This window comes from Lissotriton vulgaris, chromosome 3_1 (assembly GCF_964263255.1).
Source record: "Lissotriton vulgaris chromosome 3_1, aLisVul1.2, whole genome shotgun sequence".
NCBI lineage: Eukaryota > Metazoa > Chordata > Amphibia > Caudata > Salamandridae > Lissotriton > Lissotriton vulgaris.
Genome location: NC_141689.1, coordinates 561,430,106 through 561,454,008, shown reverse-complemented (window position 1 = coordinate 561,454,008; position 23,903 = coordinate 561,430,106). Strand labels below are relative to the sequence as shown.

The 23,903-nt window shown below is 44.3% G+C and overlaps 1 protein-coding gene across 3 annotated transcripts in view; it reads right to left on the bottom strand.

The window, feature by feature from the left end:
- ATG10 (autophagy related 10) overlaps window positions 1-23,903 on the bottom strand; it is a 643,404-nt gene that overhangs the window by 5,945 nt on the left and 613,556 nt on the right. For all 3 annotated transcript variants that reach the window (XM_086960849.1, XM_086960850.1, XM_086960852.1), the window contains exon 6: window positions 15,402-15,499. In XM_086960849.1, coding sequence (XP_086816975.1) covers window positions 15,402-15,499 — 98 coding nt within the window. The remainder of the gene's footprint in view (window positions 1-15,401; window positions 15,500-23,903) is intronic.

The following is a 23,903-nucleotide window of genomic DNA, read 5'->3' as shown; positions in this document are numbered from 1 at the left end:
TCAGCCTTCTGCTAATGAAAGCAATGGGCTGGTCCTGGCCATCTACATTAAGCTGTGAAAGCACTGCTCCCACTCCCAACTCAGAAGCATCTGTTTGGACAATGCACTCTCTTGAGTAGTCAGGACTCTTCAGGATAGGTGCAGAGCACATGGCCTTCTTCAAGTCATCAAATGCCTTTTGACAGACTTCTGTCCACTGAACCTTTTGGGGCATCTTCTTAGATGTCAGATCATTAAGAGGAGTCACAATGGACCCATAGTTCTTAACAAACTTCCTGTAGTACCCAGTCAGGCCCAAGAAAGCTCTGACCTGTGTCTGGGTAGTTGGAGGGGACCAGTCCTTTATGGTCTGGATCTTACTCTCCAGTGGTTGAACTTGGCCTCCACCTACAAGGTGGCCCAGGTATACAACCTTGCTCTGCCCTATCTGGCACTTTGTTGCCTTGATAGTGAGGCCTGCCTTTTGCAGAGCCTCAAGCACTTCCTTCAGGTGGACCAGGTGATCCTCCCAGGTGGAGCTAAAGACAGCAATATCATCCAGATAAGCTGCGCAAAAGTCATCCAACCCAGTAAGGACTTGATTCACCAACCTTTGGAAGGTGGCAGGTGCATTTTTCAAACCAAAGGGCATCACCACAAATTGATAATGCCCACTAGGGGTAGAAAATGCTGTCTTGGCTTTAGACTCCTCAGCTAACCTGATTTGCCAGTAGCCAGCTGTCAAGTCAAATGTGCTCAAATATTTGGCAGAAGCCAACTTGTCAATGAGCTCATCTGCCCTTGGAATAGGGTGTGCATCTGTCCTGGTGACAGCATTGAGTCCTCTGTAGTCCACACAGAACCTCATCTCTCTCTTGCCATCTTTGGTGTGAGGTTTGGGGACCAGAACCACTGGGCTAGCCCAGGGGCTCTCTGAAGGCTCAATAACACCTAATTCCAGCATCTTTTGCACCTCAGTCTTTATACAGTCCCTGACGTGGTCAGGTTGCCTGTAAATCTTGCTCTTTACAGGAAGACTGTCACCAGTGTCCACCACATGTGTACACCAGTTAGTCTGACTGGGTGTCAATGAGAACATATGCCTGTATGCCTGTAGAACTTGTCTGCAGTCATGTTGCTGATGTTCAGTGAGGCTGCCACCTAAGGCCACACCATCAACTGAGCCATCCTCAGGGTTCTGAGTGAGCAGGTCTGGGAGAGGGTCACTCTCTTCCTCCTGTCCCTCATCTGTAGCCATGAGCAAGCCCATGTCTTCCCTGTTGACATATGCCTTCAATCTGTTAACATGGAGCACCCTGTGGGGGCTCCTGGGAGTTCCTAGGTCCACCAAGTAGGTAACCTCTCCCTTCTTCTCCAGAATTGTATGGGGTCCAGACCACTTGTCTTGGAGTGCTGCTGGGGCCACTGGCTCCAACACCCATACCTTCTGTCCAGGCTGAAACTCAACAAGGACAGCCTTTTGGTCATGCCAAGCTTTCTGTAATTCTTGGCTATCCTCAAGGTTTTTGGATGCCTTTTCCATGTACTCTGCCATCCTGGAGCGGAGACCAAGTACATAGTCCACTATGTCTTGCTTAGGCTTTTTGAGAGGTAACTCCCATCCTTCCTTCACCAGACACAGGGGTCCTCTTACAGGGTGCCCAAACAACAATTCAAAGGGGCTGAAGCCAACCCCCTTTTGAGGGACCTCTCTGTAAGCAAACAAAAGGCAGGGCAGTAGGATGTCCCATCTTCGCCTGAGCTTTTCAGGTAATCCTTTAATCATGCCCTTTAGGGTCTTGTTAAATCTCTCAACAAGCCCATTACATTGTGGATGATAAGGAGTGGTGAACTTGTAGTTGACACCACATTCCTTCCACATAGCTGTCAAATATCCTGACATGAAGTTGGCACCTCTATCAGATCCTCCTTAGGAAACCCCACTCTGGAGAAAACTCCAAGTAAGGCCCTGGCCACAACAGGAGCTGTTGTGGTCCTAAGTGGAATTGCCTCTGGGTACCTGGTGGCATGATCCACTACCACCAGTATGAATCTGTGCCCAGATGCTGTAGGGGGATCCATTGGACCTACAATATCAATCCCCACTCTTTCAAAGGGAACCCCCACCAGAGGTAGTGGTACTAGGGGGCCTTTGTTGTTCCACCTGCTTTACCACTGGCTTGGCAGGTTTCACAGAAGCGACAAAACTCCTTGGTGTATTCAGACATGTGAGGCCAGTGAAAATGAGGGACAAGCCTGTCCCAGGTCTTATTCTGGCCTAAGTGTCCTGCTAGAGGAATATCATGGGCTAAGGTGAGAAGGAAACCCCTAAATTGCAGAGGTATAACCAACCTCCTGGTTGCACCAGGCTTGGGGTCTCTACCCTCTGTATAAAGGAGTCCTTCATCCCAATAAACTTTATGGGCACCTTGAGCATTCCCAGCAGCCTCAGCAGCAGCCTGCTGTCTGAGGGGTTCAAGAGAAGGACAGGTTAACTGAGCCTGCCCCAAGTCTGCCCTAGAAGGTCCCCCTGTCCCCAGAAACTCAACTTGGTCAGGTTCGAGTTCTTCAGAGACAGTTCCTTCAGGGGTCTCAAGACCAGCTTCCTGTGAAGATTGATCCTCACTTGCAGGCAGTTGGGAAGGCACCGCCTTAACCCTCCTGTTCTTCTTCTTGGAAGGTGCTTGGTCCATTGTTCCAGGATCCAAGACCTGAGGTTCAGAGAGGCACTTTTTGGCCTGTGACCTGGTCACAGCAAGGACATGTGATGATATCCCTAACATCTCTGCATGAGTCCTGTACTCAACTTCTGAACATAGAGAGTTCTCCAGGTCATTGCCCAACAAACATTCTACTGGGAGATCAGCACTAACCACAACTCTTTTTAGGCCAGTTACCCCTCCCCAGGAAAAGTTAACAAGTGCCACACTATGTGTAGTAGTGACATTGCTGGCATTGGTCACCAGGTAATTATCACCTGGCATGTATTGCCCAGGGTCCACAAAGTTAGGCGTCACCATAGTGACACTGGCACATGTGTCCCTGTAAGCTTGAGCCACTTTGTTGTTAATCAAAGGCGTCTGTCTGTATTTGCCCAGGTTACTGGGGCTTATGTCAGGGGTCAAATCTGTGTCCCCTTCACAAATCAGAACAGCCTGAGTAAGGGTTCTGACTAGGTCAGAATCTCCTTCAGTTCCCAAGGTGATACCCACTACCCCCTTGGTTTGAGGACCAGCACTGCTAGCTGTACTAGTGGGTGCAGTTGCCTTAGGGGCTGCAGTGCTGAGGGCTCCACCCTTTTTACACTCACTTGTCCAGTGAGAGGTGTTCTTACAAGTTTTACACCAGGGTTTCTTCTGACCTTTCTTCTTCTTCTTGGGAGTTTGGGACCCACCCTCTGTATCATTTTGGGGCCCTGTTGAAGACTTCTGGTCTTTAGCTTTCTGCTCCCCACCCTTCTGGTCTGTTTTCCTCTGGTCACCACCCTGGTTCTGGTTCTGGTTCTTTTGCTTAACTCTGGTTCTTACCCATTTATCTGCCCTCTTTCCCAATTCTTGGGGAGAGGTCAAATCTGAGTCAACCAAATGTTGATGCAACTGCTGGTTCTGACAATTATTTAAAATATGTTCTCTCATCAGCAAATTATACAATCCTTCATAGTCTGTAACCTTGCTTCCCAGCAACCATCCCTCCAGAGCCTTAGTGGCACACTCAACAAATTCAGACCAGTCCTGAGTCTGTGTCTTCTGGGTATGTCTGAACATTAACCTGTACTGTTCAGTGGTTAAGCCTAACCCATCAATCAGAGCACTCTTCAGGACCAGGTAGTTTCTAGAATCCCCATCACTAAATGTGAGGAGTCTGTCTCGGCCTCTACCTTCAAAGGAGAGCCACAAGATTGCTGCCCACTGCTCTTGAGGGATCTGCTGTACTCTGCAGGCTCTCTCCATTGCAGTAATCCATTTATGGATGTCATCCCCAGCTTTATAGGGGGGCACAATCTTACTCAGGTTTCTATTATCAAAAGACCTGTCTTTATCCTTGTGGATATTGCTGCCACCAGTGGGTTCTATTACCCCACTCTCTCTAGGCTGTCTTGCTCTAGCAAGTCTCTCTTGGACCAGGGCAACCTCTAGTTCTCGCTTCTGGATCCTAAGCTCAGCCTCTCTCATTTTGGCCTCATGTTCCCTTCTCTGAGGGCTAGTCATCTCCCTTCTGGAGTGACCATGAGAGCCTCTAGAAGCATGGGAGTTGTCAGAGTCACCTGAGTGAGTCCTTCTCCTCCTAGGCTTCTGGTTAAGTCCACCTGGGGGTCTGGATGGGTTGTTACCTGATTCATTCCCAAGTAAGCTTAAGTTAGCCTGGTTCAGTCTACTGACCAGTACCTGACTATTTCTGTCATCATCTGACTCACTGCTTCCCCCCTCCTCCTCTTCTTCTTCTTCCTCTTCCTCTTCCTCCTCATCTACCTGAGGAGCTCCAGTGATGGGGCTTCCTCATCTACCAGGATGGTAGGACCAGGGGTGTCTACAGTGTCATCCTCTGAAGGATGGCCTCCTTCAGCATTCCCTGTGGGGTTTGCCTTAGAGGGCTTTAGAGTCTCAGACTGGTCTAAGAGCTCTCTTAGGTGGTCTGTAGTAGGGGAAGGCCCTGTCTTCAGACCCCTTAGTACACAAAGCTGTCTTAATTCCTTAAAGGAGAAAATAGCAAATTTGGATGGTGCCCTTGGAGGGTCACTCTCAACAGGGGTGTTCCCAGTGGATCCCTCTGCTCCAGACATTGCTCTAGTGTGGGTGGATGTGTTGCAATCTACCTACACTGGTGTTTACCTACTAAACCTATCTAGTAGTTGTAGCTAGGGTGTGCTACTCCCTTTGCTCTACAACAACTAAGTTCAGTAGAACTTATGTATACTAGTCTTGTTTTATATGTACCTAGCAGGTACCTGTATGATCTTTCAAATGATAATCTCAAAGATTGTAATGGTAAAACAACAGCAAGCTCAGATCCCACCGCTGCCACCAATGTGAGAAGTTGGCCTGGTATATAATGCTCACTAATTCTTAGTGATCACTTTGTACCATGCCAAGCAACCCTTATGATGATGGTTGTAATTCAACCTTGTAGACCAGTTATCCTAGTGGTAACGTGGACAAAGCAGTCTTAGGCTAAACTCTGAAAGGCATGTGAAGCCAGCTGTTATACCATACACAACCCCCTTGAATACCAAATGAAAGGGACACCACACAGATATATATTGAAAATATATATTGATTTATTAACTATAAAATCCCCTGGACTCTTTATGAGCACAGAAGCACAAGCGTTAAATCACAAGACAGTTTAAAATACACAAAAGTTGCACAATATGGATGAGCCCTAGGGGCCACCTAAACCATATACTAAGAAAGTGGTATAAGAGATACCAAAAGGAAAGGGAACAGGCCTAGGGCCTTGGGAATCGCTGGAGCTATTCGAGACTAGCAGTGACTAAGTCGGGAAAGGCCCGCGGGACTCGGGTGCAGTGTTCAAAGTGCACGCACTTTCCAATGTAAAGTCTATGGTGCGTAAAAAGTACAAAGTTAAAGAATTAGGAACCTTCCGAGTGACCTATGGAGCTGAAACTTAAGACACAGGCCCTTGAGATGTGTACCAGTGTAGGAGCACCGGCGGAGCTGAGTTACCTCACCCACAGGAAGCGGGTGCACAGGGTCGAAGTAGTGTCGGGTTTCGTCACGCTGGTCGATGGTGCTTGGAGCTGAAGATGCTGCAGGCGGCTCGATGTGAAGAGTTCCGGTGGATCCAAGGGTGGATCTGAAGTTGTGAAGACCTGAAAACAGAGGGGACAATGTTCAAAGTCACTAGCCAGTGACTACCGTGGAACCAGATTGGAACCAGGCGATGTCGGGTGCAAACATGCGTTGTCGTGTAGCTTCTCTCTGCAGCCACGTGGACACCGGGGGTCGAGGACGTCCAGGAGTCGGTCACGAGCTGTCCCACGCAGACTTCTCGCTGTTGGCGGTGTCGGCGACCTGATCGGAGCAAACAGGCCTTGGCTAATGCAAGCCACGCAGGAATCGAAAGATGCTTAACACTCGGACCAGCAAGGTCAGAGCGAGTGCTCCTTTTCACAGGAGCTTGGGTAGGTCTGGAGCAACCAGATCTGCTGTGTAGTTTGTCGGTTTCGTCGCCAAGATGGCCGCTGACCAAGTGGCTAGTGGCCGGGATGGCGCGTCGAGTGGCACAATGCAAAAGGGCCCCACGCAGATCGTGGAGAAGCTGGGGGGCTGATCTTCGGGGCAAGTGCTGCTCGATGGTGGGGGTTCTCAGTCCTCAAAGCACAACGTCGAGGATACCTCAGAAGCTGCGCAGTCAGCTTTTCGTGTGTCTTCCAAGAGGTCCGGTCCCACGTCACTCGGTGCCTCCACGGGTCCCTTCTTTGCAAGGACTGTGGATCGGGCTCTGAGAGGTCTGGGAGTCTGGTTCTTGTCGGGCTCTGGGCTCGGGCTCTGGCGGGAGGCGGCGGCAAAGCAGACGTCGAGTTGCTGGTTGGTGCCTGTGTTCACAGGGTGGCCACTCCTAGGCCACAAGGGAGATTCTCTTCAGTCTTCTGAGCAGCAGAATGTCGAAGTCCAGTCTTCTTCTGTATTTCAAGTTGATTCAGGATGATCTGCTGTGCAATGGCACTGCTCCCACTCTTATTCCCAATCTGAGGGGTGGATCACCTACTAGGTCCCTCCTCTGGGAGGAACCAGGAAGGGGGGCGGTTACACCCCCTTTCCTTTGTCCAGTTCCGCGCCAAGCCTGGGTCTGGAAAGTCCCAGGACCGGTTTGGACTGGCCTATGCACGGGGACACCTTGTGTGCCCCGGGCATGTCTGATTCTATTCAGCCCTGTCCTACCCAATACACAAAACCCTGTCTGGGGTGGTGCTCGCACCTCCCAAGGCAGAAAACCCTTTGTCCAGGCCACCATCTGCCGAGTTTCGGTCAGCAGCAGGAGGCCAGACTCGTGTCTGTGGTGGCAGCATCCATTTTGTGATGCTGAGGCTCTGGTTAACTTTAACCGGGGTTAAGGCTACACACATGTCGTGTCCCTCTAGAAGGGTGGAATGCTATCCCCGTCGACAGAACTGTCGAGGGGATAGTATTCCAATTCGTATGACACCTTACTCGACATGTTTTGATAAAGCCAAACCAAAGATAGCATTTAACCGCGAGGATTATAATGCACTTAAGAGTATATGGTATGGCAATATCCCGGAACAGCTTAGGGAGTGGTTCCCGACAGCTGCAGACAGGCTCAGCTCATGCTAGAGCACCATCTCACATATTTCCAAGCACTCTGCCTCCAGGATTGATGAGGCCTTCCATAGGAGTGGCTGATAGGAACATATGTGTCCAGTTTAGGGTTAGGCACAGACATACTGTACCTAAGTAAGAGGTGATTACACCAACTTACCCCAGATGAGTGATCAGCCAGTTGTGTCAAATATGGACGCCAGGCCAGGGGTGGCACAATACATGCTGCAGCCCCTGGTAGGCCTTGGATACACCTATGCCCTGGGTACCTATGGTACACTGTTACAGGGGCCTATAAGGTGAACCAGTTCCAATTCGTAATGCACCTAAAGTGCATTGGCAGTAATTTAGAGAGAGAACAGCAGGCTGTGGGTCTGATTAGCAGGCCCGCAGCCACATTAAGTCATAAACCAGTGAAGCAAAAAGCAAACATTTGGGGTGACCATAGGATAGCAGACCCTACTCTCCTACATTCATTTACAAATCTTTCAAGTTTTTGTATGTTAGAAACATATTTGTTATACTGTATTTTATTGATTTCAAGCAAATTAAAAAGAACATTCAGTGCGAGTTCACAGTGCCATTCACGACATTTACATATCAAAGTCAGTGACAGACAAACATTATTCAGTATTCTCAAGCGGGAACATCTACCATCCCAACAACAATCAAAGCAGTTTGTGTATGGAACCAAGATTACAAGTCGGTCATTATACAAGGAAGCAACATTACTCGCTTGGTCGTCAGAAAATGGTCATGAGTATTAACCCTGTACACAACCAGCCCCCTGGTTCAGAACTACTCTAAGAGCTTGAATCACTGTCATCCTGCAAAATACCTATCAATTGAGCCCACACATTATTACATCAGCTGCCCCTTCCCATGTACGCGACATTCTCATGTGGTGGTCTTCTGCCACTCTCCATTCCAATAGGTCTCAGAACCAAAGATCCAGCAGCGGGACCCTCTTCCCATCCACCCAATAGCCACCCGTCGCTTTGCCAATAATAGGGCCAACTGGGCAAGTCTGTAAGGGATTTTACACCCCTTGGGTGGGGACGGTACTACTAACAAGCAGGCTAGCAGCTATGCGCGGTACTACTTGTCCTGAATAATCCTGTACCTTCACGCATTTCCCTGCTAGGTGTATGAGAGTGGAACCGATCTCGCCACAGCGCGCACTTAGCTCCTTTAGTGGGATGCATGTTAGAAAACATTTGACATAATATAGCCATCTCTTTTCACATTCTCTGTACTACATGATGATGATTATTTAGTTGCTAAAATCCACTCATTTTGCAGTAAGCAAAGGGGAAATAAACACCAATCTCCATTTTAAATAACAGAATAGGCAGCAATTTGTCACAAGACAATGCCTCACGTTTGACCTCTGTCTCTGAATGCACAACAAATGCGCAATAAAAGAAAAACTGAATGGCCTCTTTATCAATGAAACAATCATTTATAAAGCACAGTGATTCACCGGTGAGGGTCTCAAGGCGCTGGAGTTCATAGATGCTGCGTGGTGATCTGTTCATTGAAGCAGCCAGGTCTTGAAACCTTTCCTCAATTGATTTAAAAAAATATATATTTTTATAGTTTTTTTGCATTTAAACATTAACAAAATTCGACTGAAGTCGCATGGTACCACACAATGCCATAATAGAGAAGAGCATCAATCCTATGATGCCATCTAAATGTCTTCCTCTATAGCCAGAAACACTTAAAGCGCATTTTATGCATTTTTCCCCCTTCTCTTTTTCACAAAGTCTGACTTTGCCGTCCCCAACATTCAAAGTAAGAGTTCCCCTCTATATCCTTTGCACTCCCTTGTGGATTATATTTCACAAGGAACATTTCTGGTCTATATCCACTGTTACATCCAGCCCATAATATTTCCTCCACTTGCCCCATACATTGTGAAGAAGAGAGATTGGACGGTAGTTGCTAGGTACCTTAGGATCAGCAGAGGTTTTTTTTATAGACTTGGCTTAACTTGGACTGCTTTGCATCGAATGGGGACCATTGTTTGTGCTAATGACGTGTTGAATCAATCCGTGAGTTTGCCTGTGAGCAAAGGAGCAATAGTTCAAAAGAAGCGGGGTGAAAGCGGGTTTACAGGGGGAACCCGATTTAATCATAGCCAGAGCAGTTGAGACTTCATCTGAAGTAAACGCAGTGAACTCCAGTAAAAGAGGAAAGGTGGAATCAAGGTTAGTGACTGGAATATTATCAGGATTTTTGATATAGTGGTGTGAAAAGGACCTATGAATTGATTTAATCTTTTCATCAAACAAAGTTGACAGCGTGTCAACCCATTGTTGCAAAGATGTATTTATTACCAGGCTGGTCGGAAAGAGGAGTAGTAAACTCCTTTAATATTTTGTAAAGCTCCTTGTTGGAATTGGCAGCTTTGTTAATCCTATTAATAAGATATAACTTTTTGGCAATTCTGATGTCATCTAAGTAGCCTCCATGGATCTGTTTATATTTGTGATGATCTTCACTGGTCTTAGTTTTTCTCCATTTATGCTCGGCATTCCTACTAGACAGTTTTCAGCTTTCACTGCTTCTGTGTACCAGGGTGATAACCCAGGCATGATCTTGACCCTTGACAGAGGTGCCACGGTGTGGGTTAGGGACGGGGGGTTAAAATGAGCCAAAAAGGTTGCTGAAGTGACTTCACATCAAGGCCTTCTTCAAGTGGTTTCTCTACTGGGATAGTTTTTGGTGGTGCCTATTGGTAAGGAGAATTTTAGCAGGTTATGGTCAGACCAGAGCAGAGGGAGGGGGAACTCAACTCTAACATTGGTTGAGTTGGTAAACAAAAGATCAAACATATGGCCAGCCAGGTGACAGGGTCCCACCACCATCTGGACTAGTCCCAATGTGTTCAGATTTGTCACCAGTTGACTTGTGTTGGGGTCTGATGGCAATTAAAATCTCCAATGAGGAGAAAATTATCAGAAGCTAATACCTGTGGGGCAATTATCTCAAGTAGATGGTGTATAAAATTAGTTTTTTGGCATGGAGGTCGTATTTAATAATTTGAGCTCTTGGCTTGAGTAGTAAAGTTTTACCATATCTGCACTGGGAAAGGTTGGATTACCTGTCATTTCAGAGAAAACGAGAAGGGGTCCTGGCGGCAGGTGGCAGTCTGGCGTGGACGGGCGCAGACGGGCTTGCCTTTGGCAACTTGTTGCAGCAAGATTTGTATAATCTAAGCAATCAACCCACCTTAGAAAACGAAAAAACTTTGGATAGGCCCTATGCAATATTTTGTATTTGATAAAGCGGAGATTGGATTTGATTGCAACCTCCCTGGGATGCATCAGGGCTGCCACCTAGTCTACATTCGTCCTTTTCCTGTGCGACTCTCAATTTTCTGAGTCTGTCTGGAGCATTGTTGTTTAGAGTCTTATACCTGGCCGATACTGCCTTTGTAATGAGCTGTTCTTGGAGTAATCTTCCCTCTAGTGTTCTTTCCTCAATTGTTGGAGCGAAGAGGCAGTCCTAAGGTGCAGGCAAAGATTGTTCCAAGCTTTGGCCGCCAGGTGTGCGAAAGAGAGCCCTCTGCTGTTGCCCTGGCAGATCCGAGGTGTGTCTGCAAGAAAGAGGGGGGCAGATCGTAGGTCTGGTTGGTTGGTGGAAGGTCATGTGTTTGTTGAGGTGTTCTGGTCATTCGTTGTGCAGCACTTTGTATGCGTGAGTCAACATCTTGAACTGGCATCTGTTCTGGATCGGGAGCCACTGTAGCCTCTTGAGGTGAGTTGTGATGTGGGTCCTTCTGGGGAGCTGACGAAGATAAGTCTTGCCACTGAGTTTTGTATATTCTGTAGCCTCTTCAGAAGGCGTGCGGTGATTGATATGTAGTGTGTTCTCATAGTCCAGTCTGCTGGTGTTGAGGGTCTGCATGATGTTCCTTCTGGTGTTGACTGGGAGCCACAAGAAGATCTTGCGGAGCATGCATAGGGTGTGGAAGTAGGCAGATGAGACTGTGTTTAGCCATTTCTTTATAGCTGGCTTGCTGTCCAAGACGATGTGGAGGTTGCGGGCGTGGTCTGACCGGGTGGGGGATGGGCCAAGTTCAACAGGTGTTGAACAGTCTCCTTTTTAACTCCTGCAAGGTTATTTGGTCGGTGCTGCAGTACCCCCGCACCCCTGATTCCAACACCCCTGTTGTTGGCTCTCTCGCAACACTCACACATAGCTGGAAACATGTTGCTTTATCCACAGGGTAATCAACTCCAGGAAAGTAGGCTAACTTGTTGAACTATTATCCATCTTCATCCTCCGCTAGACAGCTCACAGGCCCAACCTGCAACAGTCTACTCTTGCTATTTATTCCGTATACAACTGTTTTCTCACTCATTGTTATGTTCACTCCTTTTTTACCCTGTGTTCCGGCTCGAATACTGTTAATATATCTCATACCATGTCTCTTGGGATCAGGTATAAAATTCATACAATTTTCTTCCTTCCTGCACAGTCTCCTCTGCCTCTCCTTTTCATTTTAATATATATTTGTATTGATTTTTCATAAATATAAGATTTCCAGCTGAAAAAAACAGTTACACATCCATTTTAGTTTCTCCTAAACCCCATTAGCATACATAGCATAATGGATATCAATGTTAAGTATTGGTATATTACAGACCACGTTAATAAGGGATTACCATATTCCAAATACCACATTCCAATCCAACAGAGACAGTTACGTTGAGTCAGAGCAGTCACAAAGACTTTAAAGACCTCAGACATTTCTGGTGACTCTTTCGGTAGAATTTCAAGTACTGGTTGCCACATATTGTCAAAGTATTTTGTGTGTCTTTGGTGAAATTAGTCAAGAGTTTGATCCGAGTTATGTGGCAGAACCATGCCTAGACGTCGGTCCCTTGCTCACTTTGCCACTGGATTCAAGCTAGCCTGGCTGATGAGGGCTGTTAGCCCGAAACCGGTCCCAGGATGCTTGTTTCCAGTCCAGGGAAGACATGGCTTGGCAGTTCTAGCTGGACTGTCCCATGACGCACAGGGTCAAGTCTGATTTGCATATAGCTGTGTCTGCACTGGGGTGGCAAAGTGAGCTAAAGAACGATGATGGATTCAACACAGATCTGTGACTAGGGGTGAGTGTCTGAAAAGTTTCAGCGCTCCGTCCATCATCTCCTTGTGTTTGCAGAGGCATTCTGCCCACCACCTTCTGATGAGAGAGGTGGGGTTTTCCATCTAGTGAACACAACTGGCATTGCTGCCAGTAAGCAAAATTTGTGACATAGGTATTCCATATTGTTTCATGATAATCTCCATAAATGGCCCCTCAAATCCAACAGAGCCATCTCAGATTATTACGGAACCAAATAAGCCAGCACATTTTTTAATTTTGCCAATACCTCTTCCAGAAGTAGTGTCATTTGGGGCATGCCCTGCAGATGTGTAGTTAATCCCCATCCATACTGTTCAGGATCTGAAGTTGTTTAATCAAGCCTATAAGTTTGTCAATGCTTATTCCCACTCCAACTTCAGTTGTATCAAATCGCATATACATTGCTTATCTTCACCTACAGCTATACATTTACCTCAAACTACTGCTGGGAAGGCATCCCATAAGATAGCTCCCCCATCATTAATTACAAAGCATTTCTGGAGCTATTATTTTAATTAGGCTGTGCAAATCAGATCTCTTATGGGATTTGTATCAAACTTTTATCAGCCCCTAGATTTATGGTCTGATTTAGATTTCGGCAGACGAGTTACTCTGTCACAAAATATAAATCCTATAATATCCTCTGAGATTTATATTTCAGCGGATGGGACATCCTCACTGTTGTGATGGAGTAACCATCCACCAAAATCTAAATCCGGCTCTTAGTTATTGCCAGTAATATTTATTAGTTCAAAATCTACAGTTGTGTGTCACACGAAAGAAGGACTTCTCTAGTACAAAAAGAATTTCAGAGTTGGAACTTTGTACATGTGAAAAAGTAGACCCTAGAAGAACCTTCACCCCCACATATGTTTTACATGCAAACACTTAAATAACTATCTATTGGGTTTTTGCCTTTAGTGCTAACACTAGGGTAAATAACCTAACCAAAAAATGGCTCCTTCTACACTGTCTGTAACTGATCTAAAATTATGAATAGAAATGTCTCCTGATTGGCATTAGATGCATAAGGTGTCAATAATATCACCATCACTCCACCAAGATGCCCTTTAATAAGAATGTATATCCCTTTTTAGGTTTCGCTTGCACAGTGCTTGTGAAATCTCTTGTATTTAACATATCTTAAATGGGGGCTCTCATCAGTTCCCATTGCGAAATTACTATGTTCATTCGCTTTTGTGTGGAACTTTTTTTTGTTAGCTTTCCCTGGCTGCACGCCTTTACGATACTTCTACTAAAGCTGTTCCCACTGTTTAAGTGACATTCACTGTCAAGATAAGATCTCTTCCCACGGAAAAGGCAGACAGCTTCTAACAGAATGCTGGAAATTGTTTGCTTTTTATTATTTAGTTGTGTAAAGCAGATGCTTTCCTATTCATGCCTCAGTATCTTTCTCTGCACCTCGTAGGCATTATCAGATTGATTTTTTCAACTTAATCTATTTGGTCATTATGATCAAATTCTAAATGTTGAAATAAACATTGCACATTAAAAATATAATTAATATGCAAGATCTATGCTGTTTTACTACTGAACAGGCAGCCACAAGTGCAGTTACCTTGCGGATAACAGGGTCATGATTTGAATGGTGCAGCAGGTGCAGTAGCACCAGGCCCACCAAATGTAAGAACTCATCTAAACACATAATATTGCATATATGACTACTAAACAGGAAGTCACAATTTCAGTTACCTTGCAGTTAAATGAGACTTATGGTGCAGTAGATGAAATAGCTCCGGGGCCAAAATCTCTATGGACCCCCACTTAACCCACATTATTGCTAAAATTGAAAACTAAACAGGCAGTCACAAGGGCAGTTACCTTGCAGACAACAAGGTGATCATCTAAATGGTGCATCAGGTGCAGTGGCACTGGGCACAAAAGTTGTAATAACTCCTCTAAACACCTAATATTGCTATATTTTACTGCTATACAGGCAGTCACAGTTGCAGTTACCCTGCAATTGATTTAAATGGTGAAGCAGGTGCAGTGACACTGGGGCCAATTGTTGTCATAACTCAACTAAACACCAAATATTGCTATATTTTACTACTAAACAGGCAGTCACAAGTGCAGTTATCTTGCAGGCATGATAAAGGATGCATCCTTTTTTTTATATCTGATTCACACCCAATATGCCCACTACCAGGGTATTGAGGACCCTGCAGTCCAGATAGGAGGCAGTTCCTTTTATCGGTTCTACACCGTGAATTACAGGTCTTTAATGATTCCAGTGAAGCTGCAACATACTCCTCGGGGGACTGAAGAGTTCACATGCTGGAATAATCATATCTTTGGGTTTCTTCACCGATCTTGTAATGACAGTCAATAGTGGAGCGATCTTTAATTAAAGAAAGTAAATTCTGTGTCAGTACATTTACGTCAGCTGAACCGGCTTCCTGTGAAGAAGTATACTGTCTTTAAGTTGTTTTTTTTAAATCTTGGGTGTGGCCGCGATTCTGCGCCTGTGCAGCGTTTTTCAAAGTGGGCGGGTTCATGACGGCCCCCAGTCGTCATCAGCACACGAGCCCTGTGATGCATGACAGCTGGGGGCCGTCATCAGCATCGAAGGGGTTAATGTTGAAAATCTTCCAGGATTCTGCTCCAAATTCCTTATCCTGTAAATTTAAAATACACATCCCTGCAAGAAACCTTGATCCCCCATACAAACCACTTTGTTCTCTTCAGAAACATAAACTGGGGTGGCACAGCGTTTAGAACTCAAGGAGCTAATCTGTGGAACCTGATTCCCTCAGGAATAAGATACTAGACCCAGCTCCTAAAGAGGTTCTTTATCCAGTATTGCGGCTTAGTCTATTCTTCTCCAAAGAAAGCAAAAAAAGAAGCAACAAGAGTTTCCTTCGGAGTGATAGTTGTGCTATATAAGCTCCCATAAATTAATAAACAAAATAAATAAATGCAACAACCAGTGTTCTAAGTTTAAATGAAAAACTTACCTTTGTTCCTTCCGTGAAGTGGACAATATCGGAGTCATGAATTCATTAGTACGGCAGGGATGAAGAACAAAGAAAGGCTGCCCAAGAAGAGGATGCTCCTGTAATAATAATCATAAACTGTATTATGTTAGCTGAAGGTAACCTTATTTCATAAAATTGCGACACAGCCTTATATTGAACCATATCTGCTGAATAATGCAGACATATAGACATAAATGGCAATGCTTATGGAAGGCATATTATAGGATTTGATGTTTTGTGCAGCGTTCCAACTTTTACATGTACGTTTTGTTAGAAGGATTTATAAAAGTACAACTTGTCGAATAGAAGAAACTGCAGCTTTTTGTGAAAGGCATGAAGACTGGCTCCTTGCTGCAGTACCAAGGGTAGATCTTTATACAGTTTTTTGCTCCTAGCACAACAAAGGAGGCCCCTCCCACAAGTGCCTTACTGAATTTAAGAATTGGCAGTAATTCAAGGGCATGGAATGAACATTTCGACTTACAACATCAATGTATTGAATGTTTTTATATAGCACAGAAAACACTCGTTGCACTTTCAGTATATTGAATAAAGAGCCTTTGAAGTGGATTGGAGTTTTCACAAGGGCAGCAGTCTCTGGACTGGAAACACAACATGGGTGCTATATGGCAGCATTTGTAATATGGTCACCATTCTAGCATTTTTAAACGTTAAACGGCCAATACATAATGCACTGGAGTAATTCAGTCTGAATCCAGTGACTGCACTAGCTTGGGAGCACTTTCTTATTTCTAACTCAATGGTAATACTTTGCATAACAATGAACAATTACAATTAACATTTTTGTCGGGCTGTTGTGTTGGATGTGAAGGGCAGGGCTTCATACAAACTTCAGGAGCCGTTCAAGTAGGAAGCAGGGTTTTATTCCATGTTAGGCCCTTGGGTTAGCCCTCTTGGGTTCTATTCTGCCTCCAACAGTCCCTATCTCCTAGCTTCCACTCCACACCACATACCAGCATTCGAAGGCATCATTCACTCTCAGCATTCCAGACACCAGACATACAGGGAATGGGGACATACAGAAACTACAGTCCTCCCTTTGTTACAAATATAAAAAAGGAACAGCTATTCCCTTGCACATACAGTACAGGGACAATCATGCAATCTTTAACAAGTCTATGTTATACTCACCTACACATACACACAAAGACAACAAACAGCAGTCACAGAAACGTTGAGACAAGTGAAGACATAAGGCGTCCCTCAATTCATGCCATATAAATAAACAAGACAACAACTAAGTTGTGACTACCACTACACAACTCGCACAAACGTGCAAGTCTTGCAACCTCCTCGGACAGGAGACCTTACCACCATAAGCCTGCACACTCCTAATACCACCATATAGCATGCATACACAGAGGATAGTTTACCCATATATCACTTCAACTCAAAATGTAATTTCCAGACTCCAACACAAAACCTATCATCACAATTACACTTATACATAATGTCTTCAGGCATCCACATCACATTAATAAACTACATAGCACAAAAAAACTCTCACACCTTCTCCATCTTCCAAACGCAACATACACAGCCCCCCAACACTCACACACAATGGAATGGAGAACAGCACTCCATCACGCCCAACACCCAGTCACACTAGCTGTCCAGACCAATATGACCAAGTTATCTTGCAGGCATGATAAAGGATGCATCCTTTTTTTTATATCTGATTCACACCCAATATGCCCACTACCAGGGTATTGAGGACCCTGCAGTCCAGATAGGAGGCAGTTCCTTTTATCGGTTCTACACCGTGAATTACAGGTCTTTAATGATTCCAGTGAAGCTGCAACATACTCCTCGGGGGACTGAAGAGTTCACATGCTGGAATAATCATATCTTTGGGTTTCTTCACCGATCTTGTAATGACAGTCAATAGTGGAGCGATCTTTAATTAAAGAAAGTAAATTCTGTGTCAGTACATTTACGTCAGCTGAACCGGCTTCCTGTGAAGAAGTATACTGTCTTTAAGTTGTTTTTTTTAAATCTTGGGTGTGGCCGCGATTCTGCGCCTGTGCAGCGTTTTTCAAAGTGGGCGGGTTCATGACGGCCCCCAGTCGTCATCAGCACACGAGCCCTGTGATGCATGTAATATGGTCACCATTCTAGCATTTTTAAACGTTAAACGGCCAATACTCCTCCCTTTGTTACAAATATAAAAAAGGAACAGCTATTCCCTTGCACATACAGTACAGGGACAATCATGCAATCTTTAACAAGTCTATGTTATACTCACCTACACATACACACAAAGACAACAAACAGCAGTCACAGAAACGTTGAGACAAGTGAAGACATAAGGCGTCCCTCAATTCATGCCATATAAATAAACAAGACAACAACTAAGTTGTGACTACCACTACACAACTCGCACAAACGTGCAAGTCTTGCAACCTCCTCGGACAGGAGACCTTACCACCATAAGCCTCCACACTCCTAATACCACCATATAGCATGCATACACAGAGGATAGTTTACCCATATATCACTTCAACTCAAAATGTAATTTCCAGACTCCAACACAAAACCTATCATCACAATTACACTTATACATAATGTCTTCAGGCATCCACATCACATTAATAAACTACATAGCACAAAAAAACTCTCACACCTTCTCCATCTTCCAAACGCAACATACACAGCCCCCCAACACTCACACACAATGGAATATGACCAAGACCCAGGCTGAAGAAAGTACTTAATCTGCACCCAGAACAATGCTCTCTAGAAACTGCACTAGAAAACGTCAGGATGTCCTCTGATCAACATGATGACAGCCTCCAATAAATGCATACTAACAAAATGATTGCCCCAACACAGCAGTCCAGTAATACAACCATTTACTCTGGACCGCGTCGGCAGTAAAAAAAAAAAAAAAAGAAGTACGCATCTACACTAGAGCTACATCAAACACTACAATTCAAATACAACAGTGACCAACTCCACTGCATGCTAACTGAATACAACACACCACAAAGCAAACACAAACATACTACACCTCCTGTACAGCACACCAGACAACCCTTCTCATTTGTACAGAAAGCTGACTGGCACCAGCTCACACTCAGGCAAAACTAGTGACTATCATCACAGGGTACTACACGTCCCCACATTTTCAATCCATGGTGTACTTTCCCTTGCAACCGCTCACAACATGGTACTTCCCTTCTCCTACGTTACCGCCATGGGGTACTTGCCCTTGCAACTTCTTATAGTACGGTACAACTCTTTCCTTACATAGCATACTGCAGTGTACTCTCCCATGCAACTTCTCACGTCAGGGTACTACACGTCACCAACTTTGCGCACTACGGAGTATTCTCTTAAACACCCTCAAGCGACAGGGTATTACTCTTCCTCAACTTCGCATATCATGGAGTACCCCCCCATAAATCTCTAGAAACAAGGTATTGCTCTTTACACATGTTGCACCAACACACACGTTCACTTCACTTGTATCTCTTGCCATGCACAACAAGCACATATCTACACAACACGCATATGGGTATTCCACTCTCTTAGCCAAACTGCTAATTAGATTCCATATGGAATTGAGAAAAAATGCCCCGACTGGACTCTACAAACAACCTACAGGTGGGTAATTTAAACTTTCCACCTTGTCTTGAAATACAAGCATTCAGCACACCAGCACCATTAGTTCCCAAACAACAGAAGTCAACTTACATGGAAACGTGCTACTCTGCCACATGAATTCCCAATAAAATGTAAATGGCTAGACTTGCCACCTTTCCAAGAGGACAATACCGGCTATTTCATGTTGTTTTAATGTCTGCAAAGGTCCGGACATGACACTAAAGAGGACTTTAAACGAAATCATATGTACTCATTTGTAACATGACTTTTCTGCCTTTGCTTACTTCAATTATTAGTCTGGAATCGTTGACACAGCACTTGAAGACATTTAAAGGTGCTTTCTATGTATATCTGCTCTTCAAAATATGTACAGATAAGAGCTAAAAATTTCAGTTTGAATGATTTTGCTTATTTTTGTACCAGGTGGGACATTAAAATACTGGTAGTGCCGGTAGTAAACCATTGGCAAACCACCATATGGCACATGTCAATAAGCAAAAAATTGCCAACCAAACTGTTCCCCAACCTAATGAACCTTGCAGCTAGTGAGAAATAGGACACATTTCTTAACAGAAGTACATAGAATGCAAACGTCATGACCGCCAAATAACACTGCAGATTAATTAACTGAATGTCATATCTTAATATCGTAATAAAAAGCCAGCCTGCCGAGGTTTCAACTTCCCATGACTTCAGGACACAGTATAGCCTTGAGCAACACAGTCTCATTTATATTTGGGAGCTAGTCCTAGTGTTTTTTCTGTGTTAACCAGAAGACCTTTGGTAGTCTTTCTTCAACACCTCCAGACATGCGTCGCTCAAACATCAGCTTGCTACCCTCCTTTATGATGTTAAAGTCTACATAGTAAGCTCCTCCTCTCCGACACCAAGGTCTAGAATCCAAGACATTGATCACGCTCTCTCCCTAGACAGTTGCTCTACTATGCAGCTAAACACCACACCCTCTTCTTCCCTCTACCGACTCACACCAGAGAGGAAAGTTCCCCTTTCCCTTGTGCTGCGCATTCTGCCAAGACTGTTGTCCAGCGCCTTACCCACAGTGCTAGTAGAAGCTTTGTCATCTCCTCTGGTCACTTTGCACTGTGTATCATCAAATATGCTGAATGCACACTGGCACTCCATAGGCATGGCATAGCCTGTGTCACAGTCAACCTAACTGAGAATTCATACTGCACACTCACCTACGCCTCTCTTTGTGTCACTGTTGAACATATTACTGCCTGCCTGAAGCTCCAGGAGTCATTTCAGAGTTATGCTTACTGAAAAGGAGATTTCCTTCCTCTTCCCTCTGTCTCCACAGCGCTTTCCTTATAATATTGTCTCTGTAGCACTGTCCTAAAGCTTAAAACTATTCACTGGGACACATCCCCTCAGTTTATACCTCTCCTTAGCTGTCTCATTGTCTTCGCCAGAATCTTGCCCAGGCTCCTAACTGGGCTTCTCCTGCCCAGCACAAGTGCTGACACCACATGGTGGTGGCCGCACACTAGTCCTCCATGGCCACAGGGCCGTCTTCCTTCGAACAAAAGCCCTCCTCCTCGGTCAGAAATGGCTCCCAACTACCACCAGAGTATTGCTGTATTTTTAGGCAGGTCCTCTAAGAACCTGTTGTCAAAATGTTGAAGTAAGAGTGCAGGGTTTTCATGCAAGAGTCTGCAGCCAGTCAGGGAGGAGGAACGTTCTTTGCTCGATGTTAGATTCTTAGGTTACAGTCACAACATTTAGGTCCTGTTAAACTTCCACTTTCCCTTCGACTGTCCCCATCTCCTAGCTTCCACTCCACCCACACACACCATCATTCACTCAGCACCAGCTCAGACTTACAGAGAACGGGTACACACAGCACGACGCCATATTAGCCTGACATTCCATCAAGAGATTCGGATCTAGTGCTATTGTCAATATTATTACCATTTTTAACTGTACTTTTGGAAGGGCCAAAATAATGCAACAGTACACCATTAGCTGATAGGATTGCACAATGAGTCAACCGGGAAATCTGCAGGCCACGAGTTCGAATCTCAGTAAGGCCAGCTAAGCCTACAGTGGACTGTAAATAAAGTATAATTAGAGTGTAAAATAAGACTTGTATAAAAAACCAATTTATTTATAAAGGTTTTATAGAGGAGGCAGGTGGATAAGAACCTGTTTGGACCCACAACCGTATATTTAGTTGTATCTTCCCAGAGGGACAGATAGATCATTCGTGTTCACCCAATATTATAAGACATTAAAATCTCACGACTGAGTATATTAATCCTTTTCCTGATAGCAAAACAGCTTACAGCGGAGTCTCCAGTCGTAACTGTGATAATAAACTCCCCTGGAGTTCAATTTATTTTACATGCATTCATAAAACAAATCAGGTAAGGTAGTGTTAGTGGACTAAGAAGAGTCTAAGTTAAAAAGAGGCGATATTTAGAATAGAAGTTAAAAACATACCAAAGAGAGTGGTACAATGAGAGTTTTGTTGGTACTCTGACTTGCATTGCAATGTAACTTGTTTACTCAGTTAATAATCTGACCTATTCCTCTAACCAGTTGAGTTAGACGTCATTGTTTCCTGTGTCTTTAGACCTATGGTGTACTTCTATGCATTTTGCTCTTCTTTAAGTCTCCACTCAGCGGGGCTGCTGCTAGTACGGGATGGAAGGATGAACAATGGAGGCCAATGAATAAACCTGGTTTAGAACCCCAGTAAATAGCACAAAGCCACAGAAGACTTAGGCCTTCTGGCACTGCTCCCTGTTACAGTAGCACATGACACTCGGGTTCATGTCATACAGAAGTAATAGATAATTACTGATCAACTCTACAGTACTCCTTGTACTGTAGAGTTGTTCACAAACATGAGTATTTGGAAACAACAGCTTAGTTGGTGTTTAATATAATAAAGAGTACGTATGTTTTTTTTTTAATGGTGCTGTCGTATTATTTGGAAAATGTTGTTTATGCCCTCGAAACATGTATTGCAGCTTCGGATATTTTAAGATCCAAAGATCAGTGAAACATCATCATCTGCGTTTTTCGTTTTTTTTAACTCCTAAACGCAATTCAATTAAAGGCCGATTTTTAAAGGAATGCTGCCATCTTCTGTTGTACTGAAGAACTGTTGTACGTTTGTAAAGAATGCAATTGTAAATGTACGAAGCCATTTTGCTGTTGCAAAATCAAACTATTTGCCACTGCAAAATAGCTAGCTGTTAGTTACTGAACTCATTTTGCTATTCGGTAACAACATTAACAAATCCCAAAATGGGCTTATAAATGCATACCAAATCGTTATTTGGAAGAGGCGTGTTTAGGCGTTCCTTACAAATAGCGATTCGTTGAGGGATGCATTCAAGTTTTGTAATGGTAATCCAGTCGCAAAACATTCAAAAGTTTCTGGCTCCTAAATTGGGTTGGTAACAGGGGAAGGAGTCCCACTTCTCCTTTGTGAATGTAAAAATAAAAGTTTTTTTTTTTTGTAACCATGTACCTGCTCGATAGACATCATTTAATCATATGTCAATAAGAACCCTATGAGTAAGTGGCCCTTGATAAATGTAAAAATAGGCCATAAGCTTCTGTAGTATGGTATATAATTCCATGCTCTTTTCATTATAGAAGTCAATGATTCAAAAAGACCTCATAGTGAAAGAACCTATCCGCAACTACACAAGGAGATACAGCTGTCCTGGAAATCAATAGAAGGACCTTAATCCCTATACTTCAAGTAAGGGTAGCTAACACACAAGAAGTAAACTTGAATAGACCTATCCACAACTAGAATAAACTCTCTGTAGGAACAGTATATTAATCATATGTATTCTCTTTTTTAGAAAGAAGTAAAATTATCTTGTGGTTTTAAACTCGTCCGTCCTGAGGAAGGTGCCATAATTATAACCTACGCACCGAAACGCGTCGACAGTGGGACTCTTAAATGTATATGTTGTATATGTATTTCGTATTTATTTTGTGAGCAATAAAATGCATGATCTTTTTTTAATGGGGAGTGACTCTGAGGTAGATACCGTAACTCAGAATTGTTAGATAGTATCGAAGATTGTACCAGAGCACCCAAATTATAACATTAATTGTCTGCAATTTTAAAATAATGGCTTTTAACATAAATGTTTCTGCATAATAAACTTTTGAGAGTAAAAAAATGATTTTCTAGTGTGGAGTACGATTATCTATTGAAATATTTCTGTCAATACCACAATTATAAAACTGGTAATGATTTGTATGTGTAGGCCTTTTGGTCACCAAAGGAAAGATTAATACACAGAAAGGATTCCCTTTTGATAAATACTTGATACCCAGTCCTTTCTGGTCTTTGGGAAACTCTCTATTTTTTGGAGATTAACCAATAGTGAGCCTGCATGCATGTTGCAACATCCCAGGTGCCTGAATCATATCAGTAATCATGCACTCATCCACATTACAGGTGCTGCGGATACTGATACGTCCGACAGTGACATTCTCCACATCGCAGAGACACCTGAAGAGACAGAGGGGGAGAGGCAGCCTGCACCTGCACCGAGACCCAGGACCACCCCTGCAGCTACAGGCGGAGCACAACATCACGTCTCAGCACATATGGCAGTGGAGCAGACCCCACTCCCACCCAGGAGGCAGACGCGAATCACAGCAAGTGTGCGGGCCCACGCCAGCAGCAGGTCAAGGCAGCAGCGCTCCGTGCCCACCACAGCAGCCATGGAGCAACACGCACACATCGTGGGCCTGGACATTGAGGCTCAGATGCTGCGTGTGTACCGCAAACAGGCACAGCACATGGCAGCAATGCAGCTGTAGCTATACAAAACAGCACGCAACATCAGTCTCCTC